A 17576-nucleotide genomic window follows, 5' to 3' on the forward strand; every position below is an offset into this window, starting at 1 on the left:
TTTTTCATAAATTCATCATTGCAAACCCAACTCCAGAAAAAAATCGCACCATAAAAGGCGAGATGAACTTTTTGCTAAAAGCAATGTAACACGGAAAAGCTCCAGATACAAAGTGACATTTGTTTCTGGTGTGTGAAAGCACTGGCTTTTGTGCCCTTATAGTTCGACTCTTGCACTAAGTGCTAGAGGAAAGCTTGAAACAACCTTTCACTGCATGTCCCTCAACCCACTTTCTGGGATGCTCATTCACTTCATTTGGCTCATCCAGCATAAGTCATTGTGAAAAAAAATAAAAGGCTACGACTACAAGCATCTTGCATACAGAGCACCTTCACCATTAGGCTAAGAGGAAGCAAAACCAAAAGTGTGTGGCCACAGCAAGAGAGTTGCACATAATGCTCAAATAAAAGCGCATCATGGAAATGAAATGCGCATTGGTAATACTACAGACAGCCTTTACAGAGCTGCAAGGCTTGAATACATGTCTCTAATACGCAAAGTTCAAGCACTGGGTCTGACAATTTGAACCAGGCCCCAGCCTACGATGCAAGAAAAGCCCTGTTATCCTAAGAGCGAGCTGACATAAAACACACTAATAACAAAAGAGCAAGCACAGGTAAAAGGTGTATGATGCAATGATCAGTATAAATTTTCTACGTAGCGCACATTCTTCAGCCTAGAGGCGTAGCCTTGTAATCAGGTTAACGACAAAGCACAAATCTGCTAAGTTGCAAAGTTGCGACTACCACGCAGACTCAGTACAAGAAATTAATAGGCCAGGGTAATTGCTGCAATATCCAGCACAGCAAAGCAAGTAGCTAGGCGGAAGGCATATTTCATTTCAGGGTTTTGGCACTCTGTATTTTGATGGTATGTTCGGACATTTCGACAGCAAGGCTAGTGCTACTTTCATGCAACAGCAAAACTGCAGAGATATATCAATAAAAGTGGTTTGAATATGTTTAGCTCTACAGTGCTTCAAAAGCTAACGAAATCAGGGTTCTTAGCACAATTAACAACTTGTCACCTACACACACCTCCCTAGGAAGAAAGGTTTTGTTGGATGCCAGCAGCTGCAACATATTGCAAGGCTATCAAAGGGGATGTTCTTTTACTCACTGGCCCTAGCTCCCCAGCAAAAAGAAAAAAAATACAAAAGATTGCAAACGCAATACAAAGCGGATGTCTTTTTGGCTGCAGACTGTAACAAATGGAGAAGAAAAACTCAGGAACTTAAATCAAGAATTGGTGGTGATGTCCTACTTGGCTGGTTAGGCCCAGCCAAGTCTGACCAACCTGGCCAATGCCAAGAGTTTCGCAAAGAACCCATGCTGACACCAAAGTCCCGCAGAGCAGAATTAGTATTACACCTGCAATGTGCTCATATTTTATGTGCTCTGCCCCACTGTACCTTGAAAACAAAGAAGCGGCAAAATCTGACAATAAAACTGTGCTGGTAAGTTGCACAATAATATGAGCCGATTCCCGCATGTTGGCTTGGACTGAGAGTGCCAGCTGCCTTTTCAAAGTGAACCAGATGTGTGAGCATGTTCGCTAGAAAATTTCACATCAAAACCTACGCACTGCCACTTAGGCAGTCTCTGTGTTTGATGCAATGCAGACTTCAATATAAAACCCCAAGGACCAAACAGTAGCACAATATAGAAAATGCACTTGAGTTTCTAGGCGCGGCGCACTCATGACCTACACCTGTAAGCCCAACCAGCAGAAGTAGTCTACCCGATATACCCTATATTCCCGTCAAAATAAAGCACTAATGTAATAACTTCCACCTGTACAAAAGGGCAAAAGTATGTTCCTGTATGAGAAAACAACCTTCAGCTACAAAAACAGAGTGAATTTAACAGATATTTAGCAGAGGCAAATGAGCATGGTCCCCTTGTTACTCAAGTAAGGTTGACAGCCATTCAAAATCAACAGTTAAGAGAAAAGAGTATGCTAACGAACTGACACGACAAAATGGACAGCACATCAGCACTCGCGCCACTAACACTGACTGAGACTGCTCTTCACACAATCAACTTGCCTGTCACAGCAAGCAGCATCCTGCTGTCGGTTACTTTCACTGCCATACCCTGACACTATGTTGAAGTTTTATTCCCAGCTTCTGTACTTTCGTGCAGAGGCTCTAAGAACAATGTGCAGTATTTCCATTTCATCCAAATTTCAAATACTGTTAGGTCAAGGAGAAAACTACTGCTGAAGCTGCAGGCTGCCAAATTAAGTCCTTTAAGTATATTGTTTGATTAACAAAAAAGGTGAGACAACATAAAAAACCTGCATGCTAAAAGCCTCTAAACATTTACTGAACGAAAAAGAAATAATCAATGATTACACAAGCTTCTATCACTATAGATTTACTATGAGTGCAATTGAAGTTGAAACAGCATTACTGTGAAAAAAATTTCAACAGCACACTCAATGTATTTTAACAGTTATTTCTTTATAAAAGGAAAGTACATGAACATTATTACATAAACGAGCTTCTCGGTGACTTAAATGTTGTACATAGTAAAAAAATAAAAGGAAAAAATGCAGCTCCAAAAATTCTGAATAAATAAGAACACACTGCAGTCATTAACTCCTGTCATTAACTCCTGCAAACTGACCAGCCGGTTTTACTTCCATAGCTGTAATTTGATTTTGCTTTATATTTTTGCCACTCTGCCATGACTTATCTGAATTTACTCTTGTCTTTTTTTCACCTTGTTTTACCTGCTGTTTCTATTTTGTGTTTTTATCTTGTCGTGTTATTTTCTATTTTTTTTTCTATACTTCTATATTACTTGTATATTTATGATCATGTATGACTGCTGAACAACCCTGTACCACTCCCCCCCCCCCCCCCCCCTTATGTAATGTCCCGAACGGGACCTTTAAGGGTTAATAAATGATGATGATGATGTTACTTTATGATGTTCATAAAGTTGCGCCATGTAGTACATTTAACTGCAATTAAAAGACCATACAGTGAAAGTCTGGTAAAGCAATTTAATTTCTTCGAATCAAGGCAGATTATTTGGGTTCTAATAGTGCATCAATTCAATCTATTCACACTTTAAAATTTAGGTTGCATATACATACTTCTGGCGGTATGCAAACATGATACAATTGACCCCCCCTCCTTTTTTCTATGAGAGATGCTTAGCAATATTGCTAAGGATAGAGATGACAAACTGTTTTTCAGGAGGTGGAAACCAATTTACAAGTGTACGACCTTACAAGAAAGGCTGAATAGATGTTAACAGACGCTGTTTACTGGAGGTTCAAGACAATGCTTTGGATGGAGAGCTCAACTTCAACTTTGTTAACTTATCCAGGTGTGTCCACCTACACAAAACAGATATTGTTGCTCTGCCAGCAACAAAGTCTGGTACTGTATGTCGGCTTTAAGTCCCAAATCTACATATGGCTATCAGTATCAAAGCCTTTGCGGGTGCAGTTCCTATTTGATGAGACTATTTCAAGGAATGTAAATAGGCCTTCGGGCTATATTAAACGAATGCACACCATGGCACATCACGAAAAACGAAACAGACACATACCTGGTATGTGTTATCAAAGCTGTCATACATGAAACGTGTGATGAGTGAAGTCTTTCCAACTGAAACACAAAATATATATATATAAGCCCATGGATTAACATGACATTAGTTCTGTGTGACAACCTCACACAAAGCACTTGTTACGTCCCTCAAGAATTGCAAAGGTTTGTACAATGTACTGATAACTTCATGGAACGCTGAGAGCGCCATTTTCCTGCACAGTGCAGCAGTCGACCGTGGAGCGGGCCACGCAAATAGTGCTGTGTTTGTGTCCTTCTGATCTTCGTCCTCGTCCTTCGCGCTGTTATTCCAAAGTGCGAAAGCGATGGTTTAGTGCGGTCATGGGCTCCGCCGAAGCATACTAAAGCACAAAAGGTAAAGTCCAGACAAAATGACTGCGTGTTTTTCAGTATACCAAAGGTATGATAGCACGATTGCGACAAGACCAGGAGCGATTAGAATGTCGCAGACGAGAATGGCTTGCACGCATCAACAGACGGCATTCACAGAAGCCCGGACAAATACCAAGTGTGTGCAGGTCATTTCATGTCAGGGTTGCAGTCATCAAAAAGCTTAGACGGCCGACCTGCAAAATGAACATGTGAAGCTAGATTGGTGAGCTCCTGAAGCAATCCGTGCCTCAATGTACAACATTCGAGGTGCACGCATAAGCCACTCTCGTCTGCACGTTCCGATCGCTGGTCTTGTTGCATTCGTGCAAGCGACATACCTTTGGTTTTTTGAAAAACCTGCACTTCACCTTTTGCATTTAGTCTGCGTTCGGCTATTACAGCCCACGACTGCACAGTAGACCATCGCTTTGACACTATTTGCGCAGCCCGCTCCACGCTCGACTGCTGCACTATACAGGAAAATGGCGTTCTCAGCGTTTCGTGCAAGCTCCCTATAGGTAAAAATTTACACATAGTAAATGTGTGCCACGACTACACTGTGCCGGCCTTTTACGGCCCAACGTCAGAGGTATTGCATTCTTACACAAGGCACTCACTGAGATAAATGCCATAAAACTGATAACTATGAGGGTGGGCCATAGCCTTGACCTACAAGCATTGTGTAGTGTGACTTTTGAGCAAATTACCAAAATTGAGAGGGAAAATGCCCATGGCAAGATGATTTCTTTCCATTAGGTCACCTCTAATGCTGTATGCTTAGAGAAAACTAGATAATAAACATTAGTGACCCACTCAAGTATGTATTTTTGCTCTTGCACGTGCAACACTACACATCTGCCTTCATTTACAGTGACTAAATATGGCACTAAAGCATGGTAGAGCACTGCAAAAAAAAAGCAACCAGGAAGCTGTTTAACCAGAAGCAGACTAGCTTCTCATTACAGAAGAAATAAGTGGAAGACACAATCTTGTCACACAATTATATGCTCTTTGGATTAAACAGGATGTATACTGCACAGGCATACACAGAAGCCCACAGATGACATCGAGAGATGAGGGCAACAACAAAAAAGGTGCCAGTTAATTTGTTTTCCTGAGACCTGAAACCTTACATCACTTTACAAAGAACGCTTTATGTGCCGCGAATGCGAAAGCATTTATGGCCCATTCTACATCGCAGTGCATTGCTCATTAAGATTTTTTACTACCGCCGTTTCAATGCATCATTCTGGCAGATGAAAATGGCTACGTTTATTAAGCCACCTGACATAACTATCCCTATTACTGACTGCATCGCGCATTAACTACATCTGTATTCAGCACTGAACCAATAAACACGCCTGCCCGTCTTGCAATCCAGGTCCCCGATTTTCCGTCGTCATCCTTCCACACGCCAGACTATGCTGTGTTTAGCTGCTAAGGAACATTTAATGCTTTCGCATTAAAAAAAAAAAAAAAAAGGAAAGACGCATGAACCACCTTTGACTTCAGTGTGCACATAGCTACTTTAAATGTAAACCGATGCACTGAAAGTTATGTGTAACGTGCCAATCAGCGCGATGTCACCCCAGGCCAACAACTTCCGCGTTAGCGGCAGCCACTTGTCAGCAACGTAACCAGCTGACAGCGCGTTAACTGGGCTGGCTCGACGCACAGCACAGCAAAGCTCGCGTTTCATTCATTCACGAACACGAGAAAAAAACTAGGTTAGTCGTTTTCGTCCGTACCTTTCTCGCAAACGAGTTTTATTCACATTTAGCTCAGCCCGCTGTCGAGGTCACTTACCCCCACGCTTTTTTTTTTTTTTCGCCGGCCAACCGGCTGCGCAGCGACACTCCGGTGGTCTACAGACGGGACGAAAGTAAAATCTATCGTCGCCGTCGCCTGGTGTTTCACAATACGCTACTATTACAGCTGCCGCACCCGGTCGCTTTTTACAAATTTTCAGAACTCAACAAAGACGAACTATTGTTCTATAAGCAAGGCTAGACACAAAGCAACCTTTCTTTATTGTTTTACGACAATGTTCGATGTAGTCCGGTCGCACCTGTTCGGCAGGCGCCGCTTTCGGAGAGAAAGCAAGAAAGCGCGATCGAAAATTTTGTACTGACCGCATTCCGGACATGCGACAACGCCCCGAACAGCCGAGTTAGTTCACGCGAAAAGCGACGTCATCCAGTTCATCGAATTTTCCATGAAAGTTAGACGAGCGATCGGTAAAAACCTCGGGAACCAGGAGCGCGCGCGGAGGCGTGGACGCTGCGTACTACTTTCGCCAAACACACACGTAAGGCATTTGTGACGATTTGTTCAGTCTCAAGGCGCAGTTCTAAGGTCACACTTTGCCACAGCAACTATGAAAATGCCAATTTCACGATTCGAGGCCCAACTGAGAAACTTCAGGAGCACTAACGCAGAGAGGCCGCAAACTGACAGTAGGCCTAGCCCCTGCAGCTTCGAGACCCTGCTCTTCTCCAGGGAACGAAACCGCGCGGCTCAGGCCAAATATGATCCGCCTCTTCGGCTAGCAAGCTAGAAGCAGGGGCTAGCACAACCGTCTTAAAAAGTAGCGAGATCGAATCGGGCACTCGCGCAATGCGTAATTCAGCGATGATTGCATCGAGCCGCGCGGCACGCCCGCACCACGGCAGACCGGCCTACGTGGAAGGGGCAAGTCCGACTCACCGCTCTGTTCTCCCAGGAACACAAGCTTGAACTTCCGGAGAGGGTTCCCGAAATCCCCCGAACTGGACATGACTCCTTCGCTTCAACAAAAAGACACACCGGCGACGCACGCACGAAGTATCCTGGGGACACGAGTCCCCGACCGATATTTTTCGCACGTCGAATATCAAAATCCTGTGGCAGACGCTGCGCAACTTTTTTGCATGTCTTCTTTGCTGGGTGTCTGCGGTCGAGGTTTTCTCAACGCCTACCCTCGCATGCAGACTGCAGACCGATGTGACTGGTGTCGCCATCTGTGGAAAAGCAGCCGCGGTGGCTGCTAGATGCTAGACCATCGCAACTGTGATCATCGCAGGCTGCTGAAGCCCTCGACGAAAGGCGTGTGCACCGTTTGCAACGCGCAACTGCTACAATCTTAGCAAAGGCTAGCGAATTTGAATGAGGCTTAAGCGACGAAACGTCAGCACTGCGCACGCAGAAAAAGTGGTGGTGTTTGCAGAGATCTCGACGACGTGCTTACTACGAGGAGCACCCGGCAACCCAAATGACGCAGGAGAAAGCGAAAGATGACTGCTCGCCTCGCAGTCGCAGCTCAAGTGAGGCTTCCAAGTCTAAGGAGAAGAAGGATAGATCGTTCCTCACCAAGGTGAAGCAGCTTTTTATCTTGCTGCGCTGGAATTGACCTCTGTTGCTTTGCTGTCACCTGCCGTTTTTCAGGTCGTGATACGAAGGCTACCTCCGACGATGACGGAAGAGCAGTTTTTAGAGCAGATATCACCGGTTCCTGAGAGCGATTATATGTACTTCGTCAAAGGAGACAAGAAGTAAGTGATTGCTCAGAAAACTCTCAGACGTCACACGTGCTAACATTAGCATCTCTCTCTCTCTCAAAGCCGCGGTCCACACGCATTCTCAAGGGCCTACATCAATTTTGTCAACCAGGACGAAATTTTCATCTTTAAGGAAAAGTTCGACGATTACATTTTCATCGACGAGAAAGGTGAGACATCGCAAATCGCTATGTTGTCCTTTGCTTACATGTTTTCGGGTGGCAGACGAGCGGACATAACACGACCGTGACGAACGTGACCACAGCGTGTCTGGTGCTCGCGTCAGGCTTCCGTGTTTGTAAACACGCCGTTCTCACTTCTGCTGATCGTGAGAGGAATTATTATTACTGCGCTAAAGTAAGGCGCTGCGGAGCACGTCTGCTATTAGGATCGACTCTTGCTGCACATATGCACCTAATGGTTAAACGCCTGCATGTAGACTCATATGCGCTGCGGTGTGCTGTGAATACTCCAGCTTGTTCCGACTGATAAGTTTACTTGTTTGGCTGGTACTTGATTGGGAAGATTCGTAATGCTCGAATGTTTTAACATCTTTCTGAGGCGCTGACTGCATATTCCTCTGTGTATTTGGCTTGACCAGGCAATGAATACCCCGCTCTCGTGGAATATGCACCCTTTCAAAAGATACCCAAACGGAGGACTCGCAAGAAAGATCCAAAATGTGGCACGATTGAGCAAGACCCAGAATACATAAAGTTCTTGGAGAGCCTAGAGCAACCAGAAGAAGTGACGTTGCCTTCAATCGACACCTACATTGAGGAGATCGAAGCGAGGGAGAAAGAAATGAAAGGTATTTACTGTTGCTGTCAGAGTGATATACTCATTGTGCTCTAATTTGATTGTAAATGATTTGCCCCTGTGTTTGTGAATGCCGGCGTGCTTTTCACTTCAACAAATCATTATTGTATGGGTGACCTTAATGGGATACAGATTTAGAGTTAACCTATAGCTGCTGATTACTACATTCTGATATAAAAAGTCTGTTCACTGAAAGAACAGCTTTTATATATATACTTGAAAAAAGAAGCGGGTAAATAAAATGCCGGTATAGTTACTAGAGGCTGTTTCACCGACAAATGAAATGATGCCAGATGTTTCAGACCGCAGTATTGTCCCCTTAGGACAAGCAGCCACATGGTTCTTTATGCTGTTAATGTCATCAATAGAGGGGTAAGTTTGAATGGAATGATGTTGTTCATCACAGCCTGCAAACAAAGGGGGTGCTAGCGGATGCTGCAGCAGACTGGAGGTAAAAAGTAGGTTTGTCAGCCACTGAAACACATGCAATTGAAAGATTTCAAAGTAGTTTTTTTTTATTTTACTTTGGGCCTATGATGTTATTCCTTAACGAAAAGGCACCATGAACATTCTATGACGGAATGTGGAAGTATGAATCGCCTTTTCAAAGCTGGAAAAGCATATAAGGATGCGAGTTAGGAGTGCAACCCATGGAAACACATTAAACAGAACTTACTGGAATGTCATTCTCATTTTATATAGCACCAGTGGAGGCGGCTGGTCATTAGAAATTGCCAAATCCTTCAACGGAGAGTTCCACAATACATACGAGATCATTTCAAAGGCAGTCGTGTTTTAAAACATCATGATAAATCTGTGCTGTAAAGCAGGACATACCTAGATTCTCTCTATCAACTGAGTATTTTTTCTAATCGTGCAAGCTTCTCGTGTTGTACAATATGCAGCTGCACGCGCTAAATTTGGTTACCATTGTTCACACCATGCAGCCTAGCAGCATTTCATTAAAAAGCATTACTGAAAAATTACGGCAAATGAACAAAACGGAACCGTGAACTGTTGCAGATGTACCCACAGCCGGCTCTGGCAACTGCTGGCATTTTGTGTAAACACAGTGTTGGTTGTCTTAAACTGTGCATGGTTCTTTACCGTTTATTGTGCCATCTCAGGGCTGCTTTCAATCTGAACCTTATATCATTTGAGCAGGAATTATTTGCAAGAGACTGTAGTGGGCGTGGCAGCATGTCGGACTATATGAGATGCTTTCACAATTCAGAGCACCCGGAGGAGAGCAAACTTTTTGAGGATATGTCCAGGTTCACAACACACATGTATTGGGATGTTTTAAGGATATAGTATTGCATTTTAAAATGGTGTCACATACTTTGTCACACTCCTCTTTGAAGCACTCGGCAACTTTTAATGACCGGCCACCGACATTGGTGCTCTGCGAAACGAGATAAATGTTTCTGTAAGCTGTGCTTACGTGGGTAGAGCTCCTGACTCGTACACTCAACATGTCACAGCGTTTTAAAAAATACTCCACCCTTGAAATCATGTTTTATACTTTCATGATCTGTTCTAGGATATTCATGGTTGCTCTTCACAAAAGAATGACGTCAGAGATTCATTGCAAAATCAGAAAACTGCGTTAAAATTTTTTGGTTTCATGTATTTCTAAGTCTCTAAGCCTATTTTTCACTCCAGACTGCCCAGCTGTGCAACAGCAGTGCCACCACATCTTGCTTACATCACAGGTCAATGTTGGTCTATAGGCAACGGGCGAGTATAACTCCGGCGCCGACAGGAGCGCCGCTCGCGGCAATGGCCACTAGTGTTGCAGGATATGCTCGCCGGCCACACGTGGGAAACGGCTGCAATCCGTTTGCTACGAGGATGCTGCTGCATTCTTATTTAGCAAAGACAGCCGATTTTAAACATAAATTGTTACGTTGCCGATTTCGCTGGCATGAACATATAATATTTCTCCATGAACCCAGTTTGACAGCTTACATTAGTCATTTTATTGCGGCTGATCTTGCTGCAAACGTTACTTCATGCTGGATACAGCGCTTTTCGGTTATCGGGGGATGAGTGCTATCTATGCAGCTTGCGCGACATCGATCTAAATTTCCTCCGCAAACGTCAGCAGAAAATAGGGAGCAAGCATTTTGTTCTCGTTTCGAAGGCAAATGAAGAGGCCCATCCTATATGTTACAAAACCGACACCCAGACCAATTGCCAGGTGATCTCTAGAAAAATAAAAATTTGCTCACAATTCCTGCTTCGCTAATGTCTACTACCACAAATATGTTTGCTGTACCTGCCGTAGTTCGGTCCCATTCGATTGCTAATATATGCCGATTTCAGAAACAACGGCACGTGGGACAGACTACTGCAGAACCAGATTTTACCTGAAGTATGCTATTGAGCCCGTCGTACGTGATCTAAATTAACAGCTGGCAAACTTTTAGTGTACGCTGGGAGAGTGCGAAAAAAGAAATAGTTTACGAAGTTTTTTCAAATATTCATGCTTATTTGTTTAGGTCGTTACAAAGGATTATCACCCATCTCCTCCAGTCTCCCCCAAATATTTTCAGTGGTGGAAGTGTGTGAAGAAAACATATTACGGTCTTGGTTCAGCTAGGATCAGCTGTGCGCTAACTTGGAATATTTTATTTCACCTTAGCCAGATGTGAACTAGCAGCTGTATTTTTTTTGCATGCTATTCTCCTCATATGTCCAACAATTCCTCCAATAAACATTTTGTTTACCTGCGTAAACATACCAGACTAGGCTAGTTCGTCATTGAAATTTCTTGTCTTGAATCAGTAGCGCAACAGCTGCACCATGTCCGCATACGTTTAGTGCACTAGACTAGACTTAACACGGTCAAATGCAACCACGAATCTTGCGTGAAGCCTCTGCTGAGTACAGAGGGAAAAAAGCTGTCGGAAATGAGCGGATTCGAATCCAGTAATTTCTCTTGGGAAGTGGATACCAACGTCCGGTAGCTATCACCGCAGCTGATCACCCCGCGTGCAGAGTGAAACATACTCTAGTACTTTTCATTGCATGTCGTCTACATCAACTTCCATCTCTGTGGAAAAGCTTTCGTCCGTGCTAGCGAATCAGTTTAAAAAATCGTACCATTTTTGTTGTTTTGCTGTCCTGCATTCAACCTCAGGACATTGGGAGTATTGTGGTGTCCTCACAAACTCCTATAATTCTTGTGCTATAATTATGCTAAAAACTACGACACGACGGCTTCGGGGCCAAATACGCTGCGCAGCATGATTCTGTTTTCTCAATGGTGCCATCCCAGAGTTTCCGACTGAGCAGAGACACAGTTTAGGTTTCATTCAGAGAAGTTTTAGCCGAAATCACCATTTAAAATATTTACAGGTGACCATGCATAGGGAGTTCGGGTACTGCACCATTGAGACATCTAAATTATGCTGCGTCGCCATACGATATAACAACTGATACGCGTCACGGGGCTGGCCATACTAGCCATGCGAAAACCATTTAAAAGCAGCCAAAACTGTGAGCCCATTTAATACAGATGTTTTTCAGAGGAAATGCTGCTGTGCATCATCGGAGGCGTGCAATTTGCTGTGCTTCCAGAGGAGCCGGACATCCCCTCCTTCACTTCATATACGCGTCCTGCTTCAAAAAAGCACGCCCCACTTTTAAATTGCATCTGCAAAACAAAAGAACTGATAATTAAAACATCTAAGGCATAAATTGTGGCCGGAATAGTCACTTGTTCACATGCTTTTTTTGCGATACCTTCGGTTTCGTGCTACGCTACCGAGCCTCCTACGCCGGCTGTGCCGGAGTGATCCTGCAATACTCTCCTCGCTGCTCGCAGCGATTGCTAGGCTATCTCGGCGGCTCCTAGTGAATGCCCGTTGCCTTAGGGGAAACCTTGAAATCGAAGCTCCACGTAACATGTGCCTGCAATAGTCGTGCCTTTGTTGTTGGTGAGGCACGATTAGCCTGCAGTCTTGGAGGCTGTGGCATAATGACTTAGCCCTGGTGGTAGGTGGATGCAATGGTCACTTATGTTGTAGCAGAAGAAAAAAGGACAGGACTAAGTGCTCACTGGCACTTAGTGAGCACTTTGGTCTGCCCTTTCTGTGTCTGCTTGGCCATCTGGTGGCAGCACGGTACTATAAAAAGTCACTACCATTTTTCCCAGACTTTTACCTTTGTGTCCGTTAAAATAAATTTTCGTCAAGTTGAAATGCATTGGAGTAGGTATGTCAGACAAAATCACTACTGGACTTTGCGCTGGCTCCCTGCTTCACGTGGATATCTAATTCAATGTGACACAAGTAGTATTTGCTTCACTTAAATATCTAATTCAATGTGATGGAAGTGGTAATGTGCTTGACGTTTTTTTCCTGCAGCCAACAATGGCTGCCTCAAAGTGGTCACTCCACTCATCGAATACCTGCAGCAGAGGAAGCTGGAAAAGCTGGTAGGTCTCAGTCTCAAGAGTTGGGCATTTCTTGTCACGTATGGTGCATAGTTGAAAACACTGCGTCAAAATGAGGACGTGGAGAGCACATGCAAGACAGGACGGGTGCTGACAACTGCCTCTTGGTTGCTCTGCAAACTAGCGAGGTATATAGCTATGTCACTGAGCCACAGGGTTATTAGGCAGCAGATTCATACAGTGTAAAGAAAAACACTTCACTTGCTCCTATAGTCAGGAACCAAGCAATCAAAGGAATTTTAGGAATTGTACATTGCAGCATGTGCAAATAGATAAGCTGTGAAGACAAGCCGGGCTAAGTTTAATAAATTTACAGTGGATTCATGAACTCAAGATCCAATGTTAACAACATTGATTACAAAGAAAAAGTGATACGGTGGTCAGTTTTTCATGACCTTTTCTTTGTATTCGATGTGATTACCATTGGGCCTTGGGTTCATAAGCCACTTATAAACTTGGTCTTTGCCTCATCTTGATGGCCGTTAGTTCATTCATACGTGGTGCAGCATTCGCTTTTTTAAAATGTTTTTTTCATTCTTAGCTAGAAATTGAACTGTTTTCTTCATACTCTATAAATACGCCTTTCTCATGTGGCCACTCTGTGTATGCATGCCTTCCTCGTTAGGCTGAACAGTTTGAAGCAAACTGCAAGCGTCTATTGTGCATTTATATACTTTGTTCATGGCCAGCACAAGTGATAGGTGGCAGCAGCTATCGAGCTTACTCTTTCCTCTTTGATGGCACAGTTGACAACCGCTTGGAGCTCTTATCACACTTGTGTCACCCTTGTGCATTTTTTTAACCATATTTTGGGTAGCAGATAAATTTTCGCATGCTCTGAGAGGGCCCCACACCTAAAGAAAAATGTTTATGGACATTAGATCTGCTTTTAAAGGTATGACGTTATCTCCTAATATGTGTCTCTTATATCGCGCGCTACTACTGAAGCCTTGCTTTATCCTAGCCTTGTGAACATGCTTGCGTGGCTTAGGCATGTTGTCTTTCTTCCAGAGCTCCTGAAAGATTAGATTCCTGTCTCATCTTATCGCCTCAAACGAGCTACAGAGTTGGTAAAAGCTGCCAACTAGGCCTTGTCATGTGGTTTTGTGATGTCACACAACCCACCAATCAGTGTCCAACCGTGTCACCTGCTAATTACCACCTACAGCAGAGGAATGCTTGTGATTTTTCGCTGACAGCACTGACGCCCACGTCGGATTTTCTGCCGAATGGGCCTTCATTTTGCGCTGTTGCATTAAAAGGCAGGTTGGCCACCTGATAACCATACAATCTAATGTAGCTTGTGTGCACAAAGCCATTTTACGGAGTAATTTAGTTGATAGCCAGCACTATCCTGTTCTGTGTGTGCCTTTCAGATCCTTTTTTCATTGCATCGGTTTCATCTATGCCTTGCGAAGAACTGGCTAGTCCAAACCAGAATTTTTTTTCTAGGGCATAGTTCTGGTAGCTTTCAAAACTTTTCACAAGAATAGAAAAGATAAAGAAAATGGCTTAATGGTGAGATGATGGATCGCGGCACCATGACAGATTTTGAGCATTGTAAACAGCTCAAGAGCGCTTTGTAACTGCAGTGCAGAACAGCGCTTTATAACTGAATTAGCGCTGACCACTTGTTCAGTTTCACCCTTATTGCTGCAATGGCATGGCAAACTGCAGCTGTGTAGTTTGATATACCAATCACCATCGTTAGAAAGTTGCAAGTGGGAGCTCACTTTATGCATGTTGCCTTCTTGGTGTAGTAGAAATTGCTGTGAAAGCAGTGTTCTATATGTTTTTAAGGTGAAAGCCTTTCTAGGCTCATGGAACAATTTCCCGTGCACAAGATCTGTCATGTTCTGCGAGATTCTGCAAGATATGTTGTCCTTGCTTAGTGTTCCTGCCATCTGCAATCCACACTTCACCGCATGTTAAGGAATGCCGTGCGACAGGAGCGATGACGTACCGTCCAAACACACTTGCCGGAGACAGTGTGACAGACACTGCGCCTTTTCTTTCCTGTAAACCAATTATAATTATGTGTAGCACTGCAACGAACGCCAGCAAAAGGCAAATGATAGGAGAGGAAAGGTAGGCTTTCGCCATTTTCTTCTTAAGAGACATCTAAGAAACCCTCTATAATTTTTTTTTTTTAGCTGCTTTCATGTAGTATATCAGACTTCGAGTTAGCATATAATTATTTGCAGTTTTGGCACATATTAATGCATCACATTCAGCATCTCCTCGTGATAATCTTTGTTTTTACAAGTTATCTTTACAGCTGTGCTTTGCTAGAGGTGCAGCTAAAAAATTAAAGTACAAAGGTAATGAAAGTTCTGTATACATATTTGTTCACCTGCATTGTAAAGCTTTTTTTCTTGCAGGCTTGAATAGCTATGAACAGCCAAATTCTGAGTGTGCAAACTGTGCGGTGCGCAATTAAATCTCGGGCTAAGGGCCCCTGATGCGAAGAAGCCAAACCAAAAGTGAAGGTATCAAATTATGGCAATGGGTGTGCATATAGGTAGTCTGCATAGTGAAGTAGTAATAATGCTTTGACAAAGCACGCGCCATTCATGATCAAGTTAATTTTTTGTTTGAACAATTGATAGTCCACAAGTTCGAAATGTGCGCTTTCTGCTGTTTTGAAGGAAACATGATAACTTATTGCTATTGAGGTTCATTAAAAAGGTGTCAGAAAGCAGTGCTGCATTACTTTCAAGTTTGCTATCAAAATTAATCACGATTGGCCATATGCACGGGGACACCTTATCTGATCTATTGTTCCAGCAGAAATTAGGTGATTAAATAGCGCACGCTTGTTTCCTGAGCAAGGCATCCTTTGATACACTGTATCATATTAAAAGTTACTAAATCTCGTGGAATTGCAGTGTGAGAACCTCTTTGAACGCTGAGGTGGAAGATGCATGTACCTTATGCTTAAAACTATAACTGCATAGGATTATAATTGATTATAGACAGCCGTCATACAGGTAATGTTCCTAAATGATTTTCAATAGCTTTTCAGGCCCATTTGACAATACGAAATTACAGTTAATTGGAAAAACATTTTCTGCTTCCTTGAAGACTGAATTAACGAGAGTTTAGTGTATCTATAAAGCCTCTCTTTAACCAAGCTGCACAGACATGCCCGTGTGGCCTGTGAGTAGATTAGCCAGTCTTATTCATTATCCAAAGTTATTGGTATTCAATTTCTATCTTGCCCACCTGCTTGAAAGTAGAAGGCCTGGCTGGCAGCTCCTGCCATATCGTATGATCTTGTGACATTGCACAACCTGCCGACCAATCAGTATGTGCCCACCTACCAGTGCCATACCCATGACTTTTCTCGGACAACGCCAGATTTTCTGCAGCACGGGGCCTTTAGCTCTGTTGCTTTAAAGCCTATGTGCCATAACCATCTGTAGTTTTTCAGTGTGGCTGTTTGTCCAACAGCCAATGTGGTGACTGCTCGTGACACTATGCTTGAATGACGTGCCATTTAAAGAGAGGATAGATGCCACTGGTCAAAAAGGGGTTGGGTTTTGGAGTGAAGGATGGTTGCTTTCAACTGCACCTGCTTTGTGGCCTTGTGTCCCTGACGGCGGCCCAGAAACTGCGTGAGGAGCGGAGGGAGGAGCGCAAGCGGCGGGAGGTGGAGAAGAAGCGTCTGCGGGACGAGGAAAAAAGGCGGCGCAAGGTGGATCGTGACCGCGCTTCAAAAGAGTCTAGCGTGCACCGCGAGATTGGATCATCAGGCCGCTACGAGGATGACCTTCAGTCTGACGAGGTGGAGCCCGCAGCTCCTAGGCAGCAGCAGGTGGTCAAGGTGAGGAACTCAATCCAATCTGATTGTTGTAGCGTGACAAGTCATGGGTGCATGCTTAGTCGTAGATAATAGCAGCTTGAGGAAACATTGCTGAATTTCATCCAAATTACTACTTTTAGAAACACCGGTGGGATACGATAACTGGAGGCATGAAAAGAAAACCACTAAGTGCAGCTTGCAGAAACTACTGCAGGTTCTTTTCTTTATGCCCATCTTGGGAAAGGGGCCCATTAGAATGTGCAGCAATGAAATGCTCAATTCTGTAGGAAACTTTTACGTAGAGTTTGTGGCTTTGCATAAGAGGAGTATAACAAAGATAGGTGACCCCCCCATGTTGTTTATTCAGACTACTGGGCAATGAAAATATGTGATCTCCAGCACTGTAATCCAGGTTGGTATCCAGGTTAGTGTGGCTATGCACACTTTGCACTCCCTGAGTCTGGAAGTTTCCTTTTCTTCTCTATTTGAGAAAGAAGTCTACTATTGCAAAGTCAAGTGCTGTTAATGCAAGTTCAGCCTTTGGTCTTGCTTCTTGTGCCAACTTGCTTCTTCATTAGAGATGGTAAAATGGTTTTTCACCAGCGCCATGTAATTGAGCGACATTAAGATACTGAGCAGGCATCGCCTCTTGTTTAGCCATCCGCATTCCATTATTTCTTTCCTAGTATGATGAAATCGAAGGTGAAATGAGCTGTGAAGAAAGAGAAGTTGCGGTAACTTCCATGGCTATTAGTGGATGCCTGAACTGTTTTTTTTTTTCTCTAAGGGAGAGAAAAGCTTGAGGACCGCACTTGCAAACTATGTGACTTTGGAATCAATTTTTCAGCGGACGCTTGCAGTCCTGTCTTCAGCACCAAGAGGGAATTTGCTGCTCTCAGAACAGAGCATCTTTGCTTAGACTTCTTTTCCAAAGAGATGTGGACCACCCATTGAAAGTTGTTGCTTGACTTGCGTGTGTCATTTTTTCCTGGGTTT

At 43.7% G+C, this 17576-nt stretch overlaps 2 protein-coding genes across 6 annotated transcripts in view; one reads left to right on the forward strand and one right to left on the reverse strand.

Annotated features, from left to right (window-relative positions):
• Rab6 (RAS oncogene family member Rab6) overlaps positions 1-6909 on the reverse strand; it is a 30651-nt gene extending 23742 nt beyond the window's left edge. Inside the window, exons 1-2 of one of the 2 annotated variants that reach the window (XM_084594904.1) lie at positions 6665-6909; positions 3567-3625 (exon numbers count right to left, since the gene is read on the reverse strand). In XM_084594904.1, the coding sequence (XP_084451030.1) occupies positions 3567-3625; positions 6665-6734 (129 nt within the window). In that variant the 5' untranslated portion in view covers positions 6735-6909. The remainder of the gene's footprint in view (positions 1-3566; positions 3626-6664) is intronic. The other variant, XM_084594903.1, reaches the window with a different exon arrangement.
• A 37-nt stretch (positions 6910-6946) lies between these two features.
• The window catches only part of LOC146199418 (uncharacterized), a 28627-nt gene continuing 17997 nt past the window's right edge, over positions 6947-17576 (forward strand). The window contains exons 1-6 of one of the 4 annotated variants that reach the window (XM_084594888.1): positions 6947-7310; positions 7382-7488; positions 7558-7664; positions 8096-8305; positions 12687-12756; positions 16376-16601. In XM_084594888.1, coding sequence (XP_084451014.1) covers positions 7209-7310; positions 7382-7488; positions 7558-7664; positions 8096-8305; positions 12687-12756; positions 16376-16601 — 822 coding nt within the window. In that variant the 5' untranslated portion in view covers positions 6947-7208. Of the gene's footprint in view, positions 7311-7381; positions 7489-7557; positions 7665-8095; positions 8306-12686; positions 12758-16375; positions 16602-17576 lie in introns of all 4 variants that reach the window. The other 3 variants (XM_084594889.1, XM_084594891.1, XM_084594892.1) reach the window with 3 other exon arrangements.

The sequence above is a fragment of the Amblyomma maculatum genome, chromosome 2 (genome assembly GCF_055883805.1).
Source record: "Amblyomma maculatum isolate TAMU_Amacu chromosome 2, ASM5588380v1, whole genome shotgun sequence".
Classification (NCBI taxonomy): Eukaryota; Metazoa; Arthropoda; class Arachnida; order Ixodida; family Ixodidae; genus Amblyomma; species Amblyomma maculatum.